Below are 17359 nucleotides of genomic sequence, written 5' to 3' on the forward strand. Positions count from 1 at the left end.
CCTGGTTGTGGGAAGCCAGAGACAGCTGGGCCACTGGCAGTGAGGGAGAGTGAGGATGGCAGAGACCAGTGCCCTGCCCACCGGCTTCGGGGAGCTCGAGGTGCTGGCTGTGGGGATGGTGCTGCTGGTGGAAGGTGAGCCAGGCAGAACCTGGGGTGCAGCGGGGGCCCAGTGGGTTCTGAGGACCCAGGCCACCAGTGTGGAGCTGGCAAGGAGAGGAGAGGTCCCCAAACCCAGCTGGGTGTCCGGTCCCATTGGCTGCCTTCCCCTCTGTGCCTGGACTCGGGGGGTGTTCTGACAATTGAACCTGTGAGGTGCAGCACACTGCCCGCTGGGAGCAGAGAGGGAGCCAGGCAAGGGTCAGGGAGGGAGGGACTTTGAAAGGGGACATCTGCCCAGGAGATGACCAAGAGCCAGGCTTTAGGACTTTTCATGTCCCTCCAGCCGGGAGAAAATTTAATCCACTCCTTGGAAATCCTGCTGAGAATCCCACGTAAGATCAGTCCCCCAAAAGGCTCTGGGGACAGACAGCTCTGCCACCTGCTCTTGTGTGGCTGGAACCAAGTCCCTTCAGCTCTCTGCCCTCAATGCCTTGACATTCCGAATGGGTGGTTGTAAAGATTAAATGGGATAATGGGTATAAAGTGCTAGCCTAAATAGACTCTAGGGTATTTAAGTTCATTCACTCCCATCCTCTCCAGCCCCACCACTATTTTCACTGCGTCTACTCCTATGAGCCCAAGCACTTCACCTCTGGAGGCAACCTGGGTCTGCGAGGTACCTACCTCAACCTAGAATCCCTAAGATGCTCGCTGAGGCCAGAGCTAGAGACAGTGTCAATCCTGAATCTGGGCCAGCCCAAGCTAAGTTGATGGAGAACGCAGCTTTGGTTCAAAGCAGACCCAGAGAAATCATCAGCACGTTTTCTCACCTAATGAGAACTGACAATGGAGAGGAAGTGACAGTCATTAGATTGGTCCTGAAGGCTCTGGACACGACTGTCTGGTGGCCCCAGCCCGTGTCTCCCTTTCCTGAGAACCCTACAATCTAGCATCCTTCCAGGTCCTCAAACATGCCATAAAATTTTACCACTTTATTTTTTGGAAGGGGTTTAAATTTACATTTTTATTTCATGTTTAATGACTAGAAATGTCATTATATATACAATGCTTTGGTTTTTATTTTATTTAAAATATGTTTTAAATTTCAATAGCTTTGGGGGTACAAGTGATTTTTGTTTACATAGATGAATTACATCGTGGCAAATGCTAGGATTTTAGTGCACTCATCACCCAAGTAGCGTACATTGTGTCTCATATGTAGGTTTTTTTAATCCCACCCCCTCTCCCACCCTTCCCCTTCTGAGTCTCCAGAGTCCATTGTGTCCTCTGAATGCCTTTGCATACTCACGGTTTAGCTCCCACTTGTAACTGAGAACAAACAGCATTTGGTTTTCCATTCCTGAGTTACTTCACTTAGAATAATGGCCTCCAGCTCCATCCAAGTTGCTGTAATAAGACATTATTTCATTCCTTTTTACAGCTATTATGCCATGATGTATATATACTACATTTTCTTTATCCATTCTTTGGTCAGTGGGCACTTACATTGATTTCGTATCTTTGCAATTGTGAATTGTGCCTCAGTAAGCATAGATGTGCATGTGTGTTTTTGGCTGGATTAAATGGCAGATCTACTTTTAGTTATTTAAGGAATCTCTATACTGTTTTCCATAGAGGCTGTATTAATTTACATATTCCCACCAGCAGTGTATAAGCATTCCTTTTTTACCACATCCATGGCATCGATCTATTGTTTTTTGACTTTTTAATGATGGTCATTCTTATAGGAGTAAGGTGGTATCTCATTGTACCATAGCATGTCTTTGCACATGCTATTCCCTCCTGGAATGCTCTTCCATGCACTGTCCTGCAGGTAAGTGCTTCTCATAGTTTTGAAGGCAGGATTTTTTTTCCTGTTCCTCATTTTAGATAGGGGAAGCTGAGGTTCAGAGAGCTTAAGGAGCAGCAAGCGAGGCAACCAAGCCAAAATTCAAGGTCGGGTCTCTCTGTTGCCAGAGTACGCCCCCTTCATGTTCACTTCCATGCCTGGCGTCCTGGGCAGCTCCCAGCTCTAACATCGACTCTTCTCCTTGGAGCCTCTCTGACTTTGCTCTACAGTCCTTGGAGAAGGCATTTTGAAATCCAAAAGGCCTGAATTCAAGTTCCAGCTCCACCGCTTACTAGCTGTGTACTTAGGGCAAGTTAGCTAGTGTCTCTGAGCCTCAGTTTCCCAGCTATAAATGGAGAAGAGAGTATCCAAGTAAAGATTGAATAGATGATTCATATAAAGTGCTTATCCTGGTGCCTGGTGTGTGCTAAGTGCCTGGCAGGTGTCAGTGATTATGACTGTTATAGCATGAAGCATGCTACCCTATATTGATTGTCTTCCTTGTCTGTCCAGGAGGTTGCTGATGCTCCATCCACCCCACACACACTGTTCTGACCCCAGCTGGGCCTCAGCAGCCCCAATGCCAGCCCCCACCCTTCCTTTCAGCTCTCTCCGGTCTCAGCCTCAATACCCTGACCATCTTCTCTTTCTGCAAGACCCCGGAGCTGCGGACTCCCTGCCACCTACTGGTACTGAGCTTGGCTCTTGCGGACAGTGGGATCAGCCTGAATGCCCTCGTTGCAGCCACATCCAGCCTTCTCCGGTACCAGCCCCCTCCCTAGTCCACAGGCTCTGGGGTCCTGCCTGGGGCCTGACCCCTGGGCCCTGGGCAGCCAGGCCAAGGGCATTTTTACTACTTACAGAAAATTGGCCAAGGGCAGAGGGTGGGCAGGCTAAAATGGGCTGAATTCCAGATTGATTCTGAAGAACGACAGCTGATTTCTGGAAGACAGGGGTTGCTGAAACCTGATGAAAGAGATGGTAGGCTGTAGAGATCAATGGTGTGGGTTCTGTAACCAAGCAACCTAGGTTTGCATTCTGGCTTCAGCATTTCTAGTTCTGGGCTTCTTCCATAAATCGGATATTATTTCCTAACTCATATAGGTGGTTGGAAGTATTTACTTCTATTATGTGTAAATAACTTAAAATAATGCTTGATACCTAGGACTCTACGTAAGTGTTTGTGAACACAAATAGGGTTTTGGCTAGTGTCTAATACCTCCTTATACAAAAACCAGGGTCTTCCATCACAGCTTCAGAAGGTGTTTATAAAATTGTTTTCTGAAGCAGACTGGACATTCTCATTCTGGTTTTGGACACTACAGACGGAGGCTGGAGCCCCCCTGGATGTGCATGCTCAGTGCTGACCAGCCTGGGGGGTCTGCATCAGTGAGAACTCTTCCTCCCACAGAGAATTGAAGTTTCCACCTTTGCTTGCCCTTTTAGGCTGGGGAGGCCTGGGATCTCCCCTCTGACTTTGCCTTCATCTTCTGTGTGACCTTGGCTTCAGTATCTTTGCCTCTTTGAATGTCAGTTTCCCCACCTATCAAATACAGGCATGAGCTCTCCTGTGACAGAGGGATCTGATCATGCAGAGAGAGCCTATGGCCCAACCGTGGTGCAGTCAAAGTCACCCAGCCTGGAGAGTGTGCATTGGGCTCCACCCCTTCAGCCCAGTTACTTGAGCTCCAACACCTTATAGGAAAGACACCAATATTAAGGCCCTCTTCGGAGAAGAAGGGCAGCATTCAGGAACACACACTCCAAGCTGTACTTGGCAGGTGTGGGAGGTGGAAAGGATCGGAGGAGAGAGGTCACTGGTGCCCAGTGTCTCCCACAGGCGCTGGCCCTACGGCTCGGACGGCTGCCAGGCTCACGGCTTCCAGGGCTTTGTGACAGCGTTGGCCAGCATCTGCAGCAGTGCAGCCATCGCATGGGGGCGCTATCACCACTACTGCACCCGTATGTATCTGGGCTCCTGGAGTGGAGGGACACCGATGCAGTGTGGAGAGGATAAGAGGCAGGGAGGGGCAGTCAGAACTAGCTACTGCTCCGTGTTTCCCAGTACAGGGAAGTGTGGGTAGGTGTGAGTGTGCATGCATAGGCACTCATTTCAGGAAAGGAGGGAGGGTGGGAGAGTGTGCAGGAGAGCTGTTGGGCCTCTCTTGCCATTACTGCAACCTTGGGCAAGTCAGGGATCCTCTCTGAACCTTAGTCTCCTCCTCTGCGAAATGATTTTTTTTTCTTTTTGAGACGGAATCGCTCTATTGCCCAGGCTGGAGTGCAGTGGTGCGATCTCGGCTCACTGCAACCTCGGCCTTCTGGTTTCAAGCGATTCTTTTGCCTCAGCCTCCTGAGTAGCTGGGACTACAGGCATGTGCCACCACGCCTGGCTAATTTTTGTATTTTTAGTAGAGATGGGGTTTCACCATATTGGCCAGGCTGGTCTCGAACTCCTGACCTCGTGATCTACCCACCTCAGCCTCCCAAAGTGCTGGGATTACAGGTGTGAGCCACTGCACCCGGCTGAGATGATTTTAATAACCAATCTCAGTTTTATTTTGAAAATGAAATGAGATCAGGGATACAGAAAATGCCCTTGCAGACAGGCACTACTCTGCAGACAGGCGCAGAGAGGCTGTGTGTATGTGTGTGTAGCTGGGCATGTGCCCTGGCACCCTACACTTCCATGAGGCTTCATGAAAACTGTCCAGCTCTAGATTTCCCAAGCTGCACTGTCAAATACCATCTTAATAATTGGCCATATCAGTGTACAAACTGCTCCATTTTTCCTTGATTTTTTTTTCTTAAAAGTGACTCATTTTTTAAAATGTAAACACCTGCTACAAGCTCAGTCTAAACAACATCTGGGAAATCACAGGTTTAATGTTCTTATAATTTTAATACAATTAAAATAAAAACCTGTTCACCAGAGACCATCAAGAACCCTGTTTACCACCAGGGGTACATAAACATGTTTTGGGGAGCTGTGGCTCAGCTAACCCTCCTAGCAAACCTTCAGCTCACAGCCTCGGAAGCGGAGGCACAGAGAAGTTAAGCAGCTTGCCTCGCTACTAAGGGCAGAGCCAGCACTGGGCATGACCTGGTACCTCCAAGTCCTGAGCTATGAATTTGCCCAGCACAGAGGCTGCTGTGAGGTCTATAGCCAGCACAGCCTCAAACCATGGCATGACCTCTTTGGAATCCACAGAACTTCCCTTGCCATAGTCACATGTACAGCCCCCTTCCCTGAAAAGTCACTGCCCCTCATGGGTCTCTCCTGTCATATGCCTCTCTCCAGGCCAAAATGCTGCCATCAGTCTCATCATTTTGAGTGGCGATAGGTTAGCCCTCCTGTCCACTTGGCCTCGGAGCACTTCTCCCACTCCTTACATCCCAGCCTCTGCCCCTAATGCTCCCTTGGACCATCTTATACACACACACACACACACACACACACACACACACACACACACACACACCACCTTCTCAGATAGCAACAGGCTTCTCTGCCTCAATATAGAACAGTTAATCCCTGTGCCAGAGGCCTTAGATCAAAGCCCTTTCTATACTGAGAGCATGGCAGAGCAGTGTGAAGGCAGGCAAAGGGGAATGAGGAGGTCTGAATTCATCTACTCCATCCCTGGGTAGTTGTAGGCATGTCACCTTGGCCATCTGTTTCTAAAGCTGAAAGTCTGAGGCAGCACAAGGGTCCAGGTAGATATTAATTATTGTGCTCACAGAGAATTGCTTGAACCTGGAAGGCAGAGGTTGCAGTGAGCCGAGATGGCACCACTGCACTCCAGCCTGGGCAACAGAATGAGACTCCGCCTCAATAAAAAAAAAAAAAAAAAAAGAAGAAGAAGAAGAAAAGAAAAGGCCAGGCATGGTGGCTTATGCCTGTAATCCCAACACTTTGGGAGGCTGGGGTGGGCAGATCACTTGAGGTCAGGAGTTCGAGACCAGCCTGGCCAACATGGTGAAACTCCATCTCTACTAAAAATACAAGAATTAGCTGGGCATGGTGGCATGAGCCTGTAATCCCAGCTACTTGAGAGGCTGAGGAAGGAGAATTGCTTGAACCTGGGAGGTGGAAGTTGCAGTGAGCCGAGATCACGCCACTGCACTCCAGCCTGGGTGACACAGCAAGACTCTGTCTCAAAAATTTTTTTTTAAAAAGACAGGAAGAACTGACATCTTAACTATATTGAGTCTTCCTGTCCTTGCACATAATTATCGTGCCCACAGTTGGGATGGGAGGTGTCTTAGTCTGCCCAGGCTCCTATAATAGAATGCCATCGACTGGGTGGCTTGAACAATAGAAATTTATTTCTCAGTTATTCAAGCTGGGAAGTCCAAATGCAAGGTGTCAGCATGGTCAGGTTCGGTGAGGGCTTGATTCTTGGTTTATAGATGTTCACCTTCTTGCCATGTCCTCACATTAAAAGAGAGAGATTGTCACTCTTGTGTTCCTTCTTTCATTTTTTTGAAACAGAGTCTCACTCTATTGCCCAGGCTAGAATGTAGTGGCACCATCTCAGTACACTGCAACCTCCGCCTTCTGGGTTCAAGCAATTCTCTACCTCAGTCTCCTGACTAGCTGGGACTACTGGCGCATGCAGCATGTCCAGCTAATTGTGTCCCTTCTTATAAGGGCACTAATCACATCATGGGGGCTCCACCCTTATGGCCTAGTTATCTCCCAAAGGCCCCACCTCCAAATGCCATCACATTGGGGATTAGGGCTTCAACATATAAATTTGAGGGGACACAAACATTCAGTTCATATCAGAAGGTCACATCCAAGCAAACTCCATCTGGAGCCGTATCAGTAGAAGCAAACTGTCAGATGAGGGAGGTTGTAGACATGCTCTTCTCTCCCGATCAAAACCCATCTGGAGAACTGTCCTCTGCCCTGGTATCTTATATACAAAGGAGTATGACAAAAAAAACAGTAGACAGAGGAGGGCACCTGGGAAGTGCATCCTGAAGCCAGATCCAGGAGGAACCACTGGATGGGAAGGACCCAATGACACTGCAGCAGAGAGGGGGGCTTCAGGGAAGGGACTAGAGGAGGTCAAATCAGCATGGCTGGTTCACATCAAAAGATGCTGCTGGGACCCAGCCTCTGCCATTGGCACTGAGATTGAGCCCCAACCCCCGAGTCAAGCATTCTCAGAGGGTGTCCTGGAAGCAGGGGCAGTGGCCTGATTCTGAGCAAGTGCTGAGGATGGTGGTAAGTCCAGACTTCTGCCTCCATCCCCCATGACCCTCACCTGAACCCCTGCCTATGCTTCTTCCTGAACTTTGTCTCTGAAAACGTATCTGTCTCTTTGCCACTCCCTCGTCTCTGTCCTCTGAAGAAGACGGTATAGTGTGTCTATTTGGAGACCTTCACCATCCATTATCTATTTCATTCTTCATAACAATCCTCTGAGGCAAGGATTATCATTCCCATTGTGGGCGAGAATACTGGGGCTCAAAGAAGCTCTTCACTTGCCTGAGGCTCTGAGTTATTAAGCATCAGAGCTGGGGTTCTCATTTTGGTGAGTTGCTTATTTAACCCCTCTCTCGGCCTCAATTTTTTAGACCGTAACACAGGGATAAGAAAACCTCCTTCTGGCAGGATGTAGTGGCTCAGTCCTGTAATCCCAGCACTTTGGGAGACTGAGGCTGGTGGATCACTCAAAGGGACACTCTTCGAGATCAGGAAGTCCATTCTTTCTCACTCTATCAGGCCATCTCCTCCTCACAACCTCCTCTTCTTCCTCTGTCCTGTGCAGGTAGCCAGCTGGCCTGGAACTCAGCCATCTCTCTGGTGCTCTTCGTGTGGCTGTCTTCTGCCTTCTGGGCAGCTCTGCCCCTTCTGGGTTGGGGTCACTATGACTATGAGCCACTGGGGACATGCTGCACCCTGGACTACTCCAAGGGGGACAGGTGAGGTGGGAGGAGCAGCTTCGAGGCTCCTATCCATGGGAATCTTGGCTTTGAACTCCTATGACAAGGGTGCCCCAGCTGAAAATCCAAATGGGGAAATGTCAACGTTTGCCAGACAATCTCAACTTCTTAATCATGATACCCACCTGCAGGTGGACAGTGGGACTGGAAAAAGCCTGTTCTGAAAACTGGCCAGGTGATGGGAATGCTGTGAAAATTGGGACCCAGAGTTGAACCCAAAAAGAGACATCATACAGGGAGCCATTGGCTTGTGTCAGTGATAACAGTCACCAAGCCGCACCACCTCTTTGCCATCTTCAGCACAGTCGACCATCATGGCTCTGACCTCATCAATTTCTAGAGGGAGCCATGCCCTTGGTACAATAGATTCAAAGAACATTAAGGTCCTTGCATTGGGAGGGAATGCCCTGAGCATACGCTATGAGGCAATCCCTGGAGAAATAGGACAGAATGCATGAGGGTCCCCACCCTCATGGGGCTCGTGTTCTGGTACTGCCCCATCAGGAGGCTCTAGGGAGACAAGGGCTTAGGGGGATCCTTTAGGAACTGCCTTGAGGAATGGTCACATGGGCTCCAGCCCCTCTTGCTTCCACCAGAGCCAAGTTGCATTCATCTGCTTTACCCATGGTGTTTAATCATGAGGCATCTGCACTTGATGACAGGCTTTCCAGGTGATGCATTCTTGAGAATGCTGGGCCTGGTCCAAGTGTCCCTCCATGGCACTCCCCAGCCAGGGTCCAGTCCTTCCAGCTGCCCCTCCCTGGTGGACAGCTCCAAGGTGACATAGTCTTCCCTTCAGAAAATGGGAATCTGTCTCCCTGGGACTCCCACTATTCCCTTCACCTCCCCATGACCACTACCTGGGAACCCAGGCTCTTCTGTGGTGCCTTCAACCATTTCTTCAGTGACACAGTATCCAGTCTTCTTGTTATCCCGTCTCCTTTTAAAACCTTTGGGCCTAGAATGCTCCTTGAATGTTCCTTTCTCTTGATCCACTGACATCCCCACCATTGGGTGAACATGTTTCCCAAACTAAAATTTCCCATTCTTCATGCTTGGGGGACAAACAGGAAAGCAGGGCTGAGCACTTGAACAAGAAAGAGGCCTCTTCCTCCTTGTAGCTCCCTGGCTCCTAAAGGGAGTTCACCTGGGACCCGGGAGCAACCACACTGCGAGCTTGTCTGAATGGGGCATTTCCCCACAACCGATCATCTAGGGCAGAGCTGGTGGGTCCTTGAGGGCAGCTGGCCATCCCTGAGAGCTAACCCCAATCCTCCACCCGCTCTCCCTGTAGAAACTTCACCAGCTTCCTCTTCACCATGTCTTTCTTCAACTTTGCCATGCCCCTCTTCATCACGATCACGTCCTACAGTCTCATGGAGCAGAAACTGGGGAAGAGTGGCCATCTCCAGGTAAGGACCCCCTTCCGGAGTGTTATCTGATGGTGCAGCGCAGCTCCAGGCTCTTGGTGTCCCGAACAAAGAATTGGATGTGACACACACAAACAGCAAAACAAATATTCATTGCTTTTGCAGCAAAAGCTTATTCAGCACAGTATTACACTCTCAGAGAGGGGAGGGTGGACCAATCTCTGTGAAGTGAGATCAGCACCAGTTTGGTGTATTTTGGGTTCTTTTATATGTTTATTTTTCTTCTCTTCCCAAGGCTGCCTAATCTCTAGCCAGCATCTGCCTTTTGATTGATAGGTGGGTTGCTTATGTTACTTTGGCCCTTGTGTGCTTGCCTGTCACCTCCATCCCATAATCTTAAGTACATGCATGATATGCAGTCCATATGCATCAGCTTTAATAAGTTTATTATCATACGGGGTCATTTTAAGGATACTTTTTCTCTCTAATGCACATGCGCATCTCTGAGGAGCTGCCCCTGACAGGTTTGGTGCAGACCTAGCTGGCCACAGGAGCTTCTTACTCATTTTTTAATCTTATTTGTGTTTTGGTTGCTCAACTTCTGTTTCTTGTCTTGCTTCTTGCTCACCGCCTCTTCACCTTGCTTCTGCTTCTACTCATTCCGCCCTTTAACCTCCAATTCCCTCTGCTATTCTCCTGCCTCAAGAGCAGCAGTAATTTCTCGGTTCCTCTCAGGGACACCAGGGAATATGAACAATGTGACAGACAGCAATCAGGGGTTTTCTGCGTTTTCAGTGATCAAGAGAAAATCCAGCTTGTGCACAGCATAGGATGTTAGAACTGGAAACCACCCTCCCTTTGCTCAGATCGCCAAGGCCTGGGGAGCAAGGATCAGGACTGCTCAGATTCACCCAGACCCCGTAACTCTGGGGACCAGGGCTCCCTACTGGACACATCCGTGCTGTTCCACTTAACTCTTGCCAAGGATGTGAGGTTTGGCACAAAGTTACAGGCTTTTTAAATGCTACTTTTAAACCGCTTTGAGATGTTTAATTTAATCACAGTCACAGGGTGGTGCCCAAAAGATAAAAATCAACCTATAAGCACATTTGTCCAAGAAATACAATACTTCAAAATAAGCCCTCCTGGCCATTTTTTAGTTTTCTGAATTACTATTCCCTTGCCACGGTTTTATTTTAACTTGGTCACCTGGATGACCTCTAGCAAAGGAGTCGTAACAAGCAACAAAGATTAGAACAAATTCAGATCTTAATATTATTTCTTTGCAACCACTCTATGAGGAAAGAGGTTTTCTTTCTTTTTTTTTTTTTTTTTTTAGGCCGAGTTTCACTCTTGTTGCCCAGGCTGGAGCGCAATGGCGTGATCTCGGCTCACCGCAACCTCCGCCTCCCGGGTTCAAGCGATTCTCCTGCCTCAGCTTCCCGAGTACCTGGGATTATAGGCATGTGCCACCACACCCACCTAATTTTGTATTTTTGGTAGAAACGGGGTTTCTCCATGTTGGCCAGGCTGGTTTCGAACTCCTGATCTCAGGTGATCCGCCCGCCTCCGCCTCCTAAATTGTTGGGATATGAGCTGCCGTGTCCAGCCTTTTTTTTTTTCTTTCTTTCTTTTTTTTTTCCTTTCTTTTTTTTTTTTTTTTTTTTGAGACAAGGTCTTACTCTGTGCCCAGGCTGGAGTGCAGTGGCAATCTCGGCTCACTGCAACCTCCGCCTCTCGGGTTCAAGCGATTCTCCTGCCTCAGCGTCCCTAGTAGCTGGGATTATAGGCACCTGCCACCACGCCTGGCTAATTTTTGTATCTTTTGTATCTGTTGGCCAGCCTGGTCTTGAACTCCTGACCTCAGGTGATCCACCCACTTCAGCCTCCCAAAGTGCTGGGATTACAGGTTTGAGCTATCGCGCCGGCCAGAAGGAGGTTTTCTTATCCCTGTGTCGCGGACTAAAAAATTGAGGCTGAGATGGGGGTTAACTAAGCAACTCACCAAAAACCACACACCTGGATTCAAACCTAGGTCTGGGACTCCACCACCCATGTGGTCAATCACAGTGCATGAAAGAAACTCTTTTTTTTAAGTCACTTCATCTGCCACTTTATTTATTTATTGTAAATTGGAAAAGGACTGTGCAAATCTATTTTAGCTGGAGCCCCGATGCTCCCCCGAGGCCAGAAGGAGAGAAAGGGCTTTCCTGGGACCAGAATCCAGTCCCCTGGCTCCCAGCTGGCTGCTGGCATAGGCGCCGCTTCTAGGCTGTTCTCCGCGATGCCGGTCCCAAGCCCTGTCTGGAGGTGCAAAGTTCACATTTACTGGAGGCTCAGGCAGCCGGGAGACAAGGCTGCCACCATGATCTCCTCATTTTTCTGCGTTGACTTTAAACCATTGTCTCTGGTGGGCATCGCCAAGGTCACACGCAGGGGTCCAGGGACCTCATCCCAAGCTGAGCGGCTTCCCGAGACCGCGTAGCCTCCCCAGGGGATTCCACGTCTTAGGGCCTCGGCTCCCGGGAGGGCCCCGAGGTGCTGAGCTCCGTTGTTCGTGGGTTTTTTTTTCCCCAGATAAGGGACAGTTAAGAGGAAAAAAAAGTCTCTTGGTCAACATATTTTAATAATCCAAGATGGAAGAAAATATGCCCTCTTCCAGCTTAATCACCCTCTTTGTTAAAGAAAGTCAGGTCAGGGAGAAAACAGGCAAGAACTTGAGCGTCAGAATTGCACGTCCGCGTGTTTGTGCGGGGCTGGAACTTGGCAGCTCCCGCTGAAATTAAAGCGCGAGTCTTGCGCCCCCTCATGGCCCCAGGCGGCACCCCAGCATCTCCCGCTCTCTGGACAAGCCCCTCCCCCGCTGATTGTATTTCACATTGGGAGCCCAGAAAGGGTGGTCTCGCCGGGTGGCTGTAGCTGTGGATGACGAGTTGGTTCTAGGACTGAGGCCTGAGGGCAGCTCAGCCTGGGGCCCCTTGAGCACGCAGTCACAGAGCCCAGGATTCCTCTTAAAGAGCACAGACCCAGGCCAGGCACAGTGGCTCATGCCTGTAATCCCAGCACGTTGGGAGGCCGAGGCAGGAGAATCCCTTGAGCCCAGGAGTTCGAGACCAGCCTAGGAAACATAGTGAGACCCCTTCTGTATTTGACAAACAAAGAGTACAGACCCAGGAGGAAGCGCTCATTATCCACCCAGTCTCGGCCTCCAGCCACGTTGGGTATTGTCAGGCCATTTTACAGACACAGCAGCTGAGGTCAGGCAAGTTTAAATAAAAGGCTTAAGGTCACACAGTCTTAAACAACAGAGAGGCCCATCTGGTCCCAAGTTCCCCTGCAGACTCAGCCCCCTCCTGAAGCCTGGTCCATGCTGCCCCGCCCTGCTGAGTGCTGACCTGGTCTTCTTGGCCAGATAGGGCTGTGGGCCACCTGGAGCAAGCTGACATCTCCTGTGACAATTTCTCCCCAGGTAAACACCACTCTGCCAGCAAGGACGCTGCTGCTCGGCTGGGGCCCCTATGCCATCCTGTATCTATACGCAGTCATCGCAGACGTGACTTCCATCTCCCCCAAACTGCAGATGGTACAGATACTTCTAGTACCTAAAACTAGACCCCTCTCCATCTTTGTTCTCTGTCTCATCTCATCTCACTTTCTGGATTTATGACCTCTGTGTCAGTCTCTTCCTTTCTGTGTTTCTTCCTTTGGATACTCACAATGCATAGAGCATTAGTTTGCCCCCCTAATCCCCCACCTCGTCTCTGAGTCATACCAGGCTGCTGCTTGACATTGCCCAAACCTCATGTGAGATGACAGGGACAGCCAGCCAGATGGTGTAGATAAAGACTCTGTGACTAGGGGTTGAGATTAGTCCCCAGGCTGGGAGCAGGTGGGTCTGGACAAGAGTATGGCTCCATGGACTCCGTGAGCCATGCATCTCCACCAACTAGTCAGGGAAGCCTCCAAGGCTGCAGAACTAAATGATTGGCAGTTGTAGGTGGAGGGTGACTGGGGTCACCAGGTGGGACCAGAGAGAGGATCAGTGGCTTTGAAGCTTCTTTTCTGGACTTTTCTGCCCAACAGGTGCCCGCCCTCATTGCCAAAACGGTGCCCACGATCAATGCCATCAACTATGCCCTGGGCAATGAGATGGTCTGCAGGGGAATCTGGCAGTGCCTCTCACCGCAGAAGAGTGAGAAGGACCGAACCAAGTGAGCCTGCCACCCTGGAGTGAGCCCCAGGCCAGGAGGCTGTTCCAGGAGTCCTGTCCAGCAGCCTCAGTGGCCAAGCCCAGACACTCACCCACCTTCCCCAGTGGCCCTGTGGATCCTGGTCCTAGGCTGGACACAAGGATTCAGAAAGACACCAGGCTGCACAGAAAGAGCCAGATGGACCTGAGTGTCGGTCACAGCCCCCTACACTCAAGGCTGAGAGGCCTCAGGAAAGTCACTCCTTTTTAAAAATAATAATAAATGTAAGGGGGTACAGTGCAGTTTTGTTACATGGATAGATTGCCTGGTGGTGAAGTCTGGGCTTTTAGTGTAACCATCCCCCTAATAATATACATTGTACCCATTAAGTTATTTCTCATCCCTCACCCCCTCCCACCTTGTCACCCTTCTGAGTCTCCAATGTCTATTATTCCACATTCCATGTCCACGTGTACACATTATTTAGCTCCCACTTACAAGTGAGAACATGTGGTATTTGACTTTCTGTTTTTGAGTTATTTCACTTAAAATAATGACCTCCAGTTTCATCCATGTTGCTGCAAAAGACATGATCTCATTCTTTTTTATGGCAGTGTAGTATTCCATTCCATATACACATATAAACGTTATATATATGTAACATTTTCTTTATCCAATCATCTGTTGATGGATAGATTCCATATCTTTGCTACTGTAAACAGAGCTGTGATAAGCATACAAGTGCAGGTTTCTTTTTGATATACTGATTTCTTTTCCTTTGGGTAGATACCAGTAGTAGGACTGCTGGATCAAATGGTAGCTCTATTTTTAAGACAGTATGGAGAGATCACCATACTGTCTTCCATAGGGGTTGTACTAATTTACAGTCCCACCAACAGTGTATAGGTGTTCCCTTTTCTCTGCATCCTTACCAATATCTGTTATTTTTTGACTTTTTAATAATATCCATTCTCACTTGTGTGAGATAAGGTCTCATTGTGGTTTTAATTTCCATTTCTCTGATGACTTTTGATGTTAAGCATTTTTTCATACGCTTCTTAGCCACCTGTATGTATTCTTTTTGAAAAAATGTTTATTCATGTCTTTTGCCCACTTTTTAATGGCATTATTTGGATTTCTTTTGTTGAGTTATTTGAGTTTCTTATATATTCTGGATAATAGTCCCCTATTGGATACATGGTTTGCAAATATTTTCTCCGGTTCTGCAGGTTGTTCATTCTGTTGATGGTTTCTTTTGCTGTGCAGAAACTTTTTTAGTTTAATTAAGTCCCATTTGTCTATTTTTGGTTTTGTTGCTTGTGCTTTTGAGGTTTCTGTCATGAATTCTTTGCCTAGACCAATGCCCAGAAGAGTTTTTCCTAGATTTTCTTCCAAGATTTTTATAGTGTCCGTTCTTACACTTAAGTCTTTAATCCATCTTGAGCTGATTTTTTTTTTTTTTAAGATGGAGTCCTGCTCTGTCACCCAGGCTGAAGTACAGTAGCACCATCATAGCTTACTGCAACCTTCGCCTCCCAGGTTCAAGCAGTTCTCATGCCTCAGCCTCCTAAGTAGCTGGGATTACAGGCATGCACTACTATGTCTGGCTAATTTTTTGGGGTTTAGTAGAGACAGGGTTTCACCATGTTGAACAGGCTGTCCTCAAATTCCTGACCTCTGGTGATCCACCCACCTTGGCCCCCAAAGTGCTGGGATTACAGGCATGAGCCACCGTGTCTATCCTTGAGTTGATTTTTATATATGGTAAGAGATATGGATGCAGTTTCATTCTTCTGCATATGGCAATTTAATTTTCCCAGCACCATTTATTGAAAAGGTGTCCTAACATCACTCCTTCTAAATCCTCTAACCCTTAACATAAGGATGTTAACATGGACATCACAGGGTTGTTGTGAGGCTTGAAGATAACATGTACTCACTAAGCACATAGAAAATACTCATTAAAACAGAGCTGTTCGTTAAGTCTTGGCCATGCCTTGCAGGGACTCAGTCTTACATAGAAAGGGGTAAAAGCCCCAGGGTTTGCTTATGGGACCTCAAGCCAGGCTGCCAGCATTCAAACACCATGTATTAAATCGTGATCTGCTGCCCGTCACTTCCTCTGCCTGTGCATCATTTCCCAAGTTGGGAGGTGAGATGATGGAAGTGGCAACTTGACTACACAGAAAGGACCAGAACATTCCCTGTCATGGTAAGTGCTCACGGAGTATCAGCCACCAGTACATGCCAGTCAAAGACAGCCTCTGGTAATACAGGGCTTGGCCTGCACATTGCTTTAAGATGTTTTGAGGTTTGTTGCCAACATTTAAAAATCAGGACAGTTTATTTAAATCCAGATGTCAGAAGATGAGGCTTTACCAGGCTGCCTTCCTACATGGTTACAGTTTGTAGAGCTCAGGGCAGCTCGGCCCTTTGCCCAGGACACATGCTCTTCTGTCAACCTCAGTGCCTGTGTCCCCTGTGGATCCTGTGGGCCTCTGGGTTTGTGACAAGAGCCATCCCGAGTCCCCAAGAGAAGGAGACGAGGCCGAACACATCAGCGTCCTCATCTGTGCTCAGAGGAGAGGCAGGGAGGAAGGTGGTTTGGTCAGGCTGCTTTCAGGGATGGCTTAAGCTCAAGCCTTGCATCCCCAAGGCTTCCCGCAGGAGGGAAAGGAGGGCTTGGGAATGGCCACCCTGGCCTGGGTTGGCAGGAGATGGGAAGGGCTGAAGCAGCACCTGGTGAGGTATGACCACAGTCCCGCCTGAAGCTACTCACTTCAGAAGCCCCATGTCGGCCCACACCCCCCAATTCCCACTCATGGAGTGGGCTTGGGGAGACTCATCACCTTCAGGCTCTTCTGCCCATGTTCCCAAGCACTTTTAGGATCTTTGTCCCCTGTGACACTGCGTGCAGGGCTTCTTCTCTGCCCTCCTTCCCACTCACCCCACAACCTCCTCTGCACCCCTGCCTTCTTTTAAGCAGCTCAGCTGCCTCTGGGGGAAGAGGACAAAGGAAGTGGCTGAATCCTGTCTGAAGTCCACCTCCCTGTGGGCCCTTGGCACAGTCCCTGAGCTGGGATAGGAATCAGAGTCCGCCCATCCCTGGCACTTGGCCTGGCAGAAGTTAGACCACAGCCCTCAAAGGCCTAAATCCTTCTCAGGCTCGCATTGCTCTGCGCAACCCCTAAGGTGATGGATTCACAGTCCTCAAGCTCTCTGCTGATTTTCTGCAATGAATATGTACCACTTTTGCAATCACAAAAACATGTAAAGAGAAATGTTACTTCTACCTCCTTCAAGTGTTTTATCCCTGGCTGTAGTTGTATGTTCCCTGCAGAGCCTGTGGGCCTCTGGGTTTGTGACACTAATGCAGGAGTCCCCATCCCTGAATGTATATCTGTATATCTGGTGAGACCCGGGGCCCTGCAGGGAAATGGAGATGGTGGGCAAGGTGACTGAGGAAGTCTGATGATGAAGGCACAGCTGACCCAGGACCGTGGAGGCAGGAGAAAGCAAGCTCCGTCCCACAGAGCGGAGGGGAGGAATAGATAAGCCCCATCAGTCTGAGTTTGCTGAGCGTCATTCCCCACCAGCCTTCCTCTCCTGCCTCCCTCCTAGGCTCCTCTGGAGCAACTGCTCACCCTTTCCTGGGCACCCCTTGGTCTTTTTTCTCCATTCACTTGTGACCCCTTAATGCCACCCCCTGCAGACACAATGAATTTTAGGGGGGCACACCAACAAGGTCCCCCCACCCATGTTAGTCATCACTCGCACCACAGTGCTCTCTCCAAGTTCCGTGCAGCCTTGGAGAACTGGGGCCACATTGTGGAAAGGGGAACAAGAGCAAGGTGAGAAGACTGAGTCTGGAGAAGTCAGGAAGGAAGAAAG

At 49.1% G+C, this 17359-nt stretch overlaps 1 protein-coding gene across 9 annotated transcripts; it reads left to right on the forward strand.

The window, feature by feature from the left end:
• On the forward strand, positions 1-14769 carry RGR (retinal G protein coupled receptor). 9 transcript variants are annotated; one of them, XM_008953557.3, is made up of 7 exons: positions 1-134; positions 2557-2713; positions 3779-3912; positions 7734-7887; positions 9203-9320; positions 12748-12861; positions 13362-14769. In XM_008953557.3, exons 1-7 carry the CDS (start codon positions 56-58, stop codon positions 13491-13493), a joined length of 888 nt encoding a protein of 295 aa, XP_008951805.1. In that variant the 5' UTR covers positions 1-55; the 3' UTR covers positions 13494-14769. The 9 variants fall into 9 exon arrangements, with proteins under 9 accessions (XP_008951805.1, XP_063463557.1, XP_003828256.1 ...); XM_063607487.1 differs by lacking the exon at positions 12748-12861 and adding an exon at positions 7059-7186 and having other exon boundaries at positions 3791-3912; XM_003828208.4 differs by having other exon boundaries at positions 3791-3912.
• The last annotated feature ends 2590 nt before the right edge of the window (positions 14770-17359 follow it).

This window comes from Pan paniscus, chromosome 8, assembly GCF_029289425.2.
Source record: "Pan paniscus chromosome 8, NHGRI_mPanPan1-v2.0_pri, whole genome shotgun sequence".
NCBI lineage: Eukaryota > Metazoa > Chordata > Mammalia > Primates > Hominidae > Pan > Pan paniscus.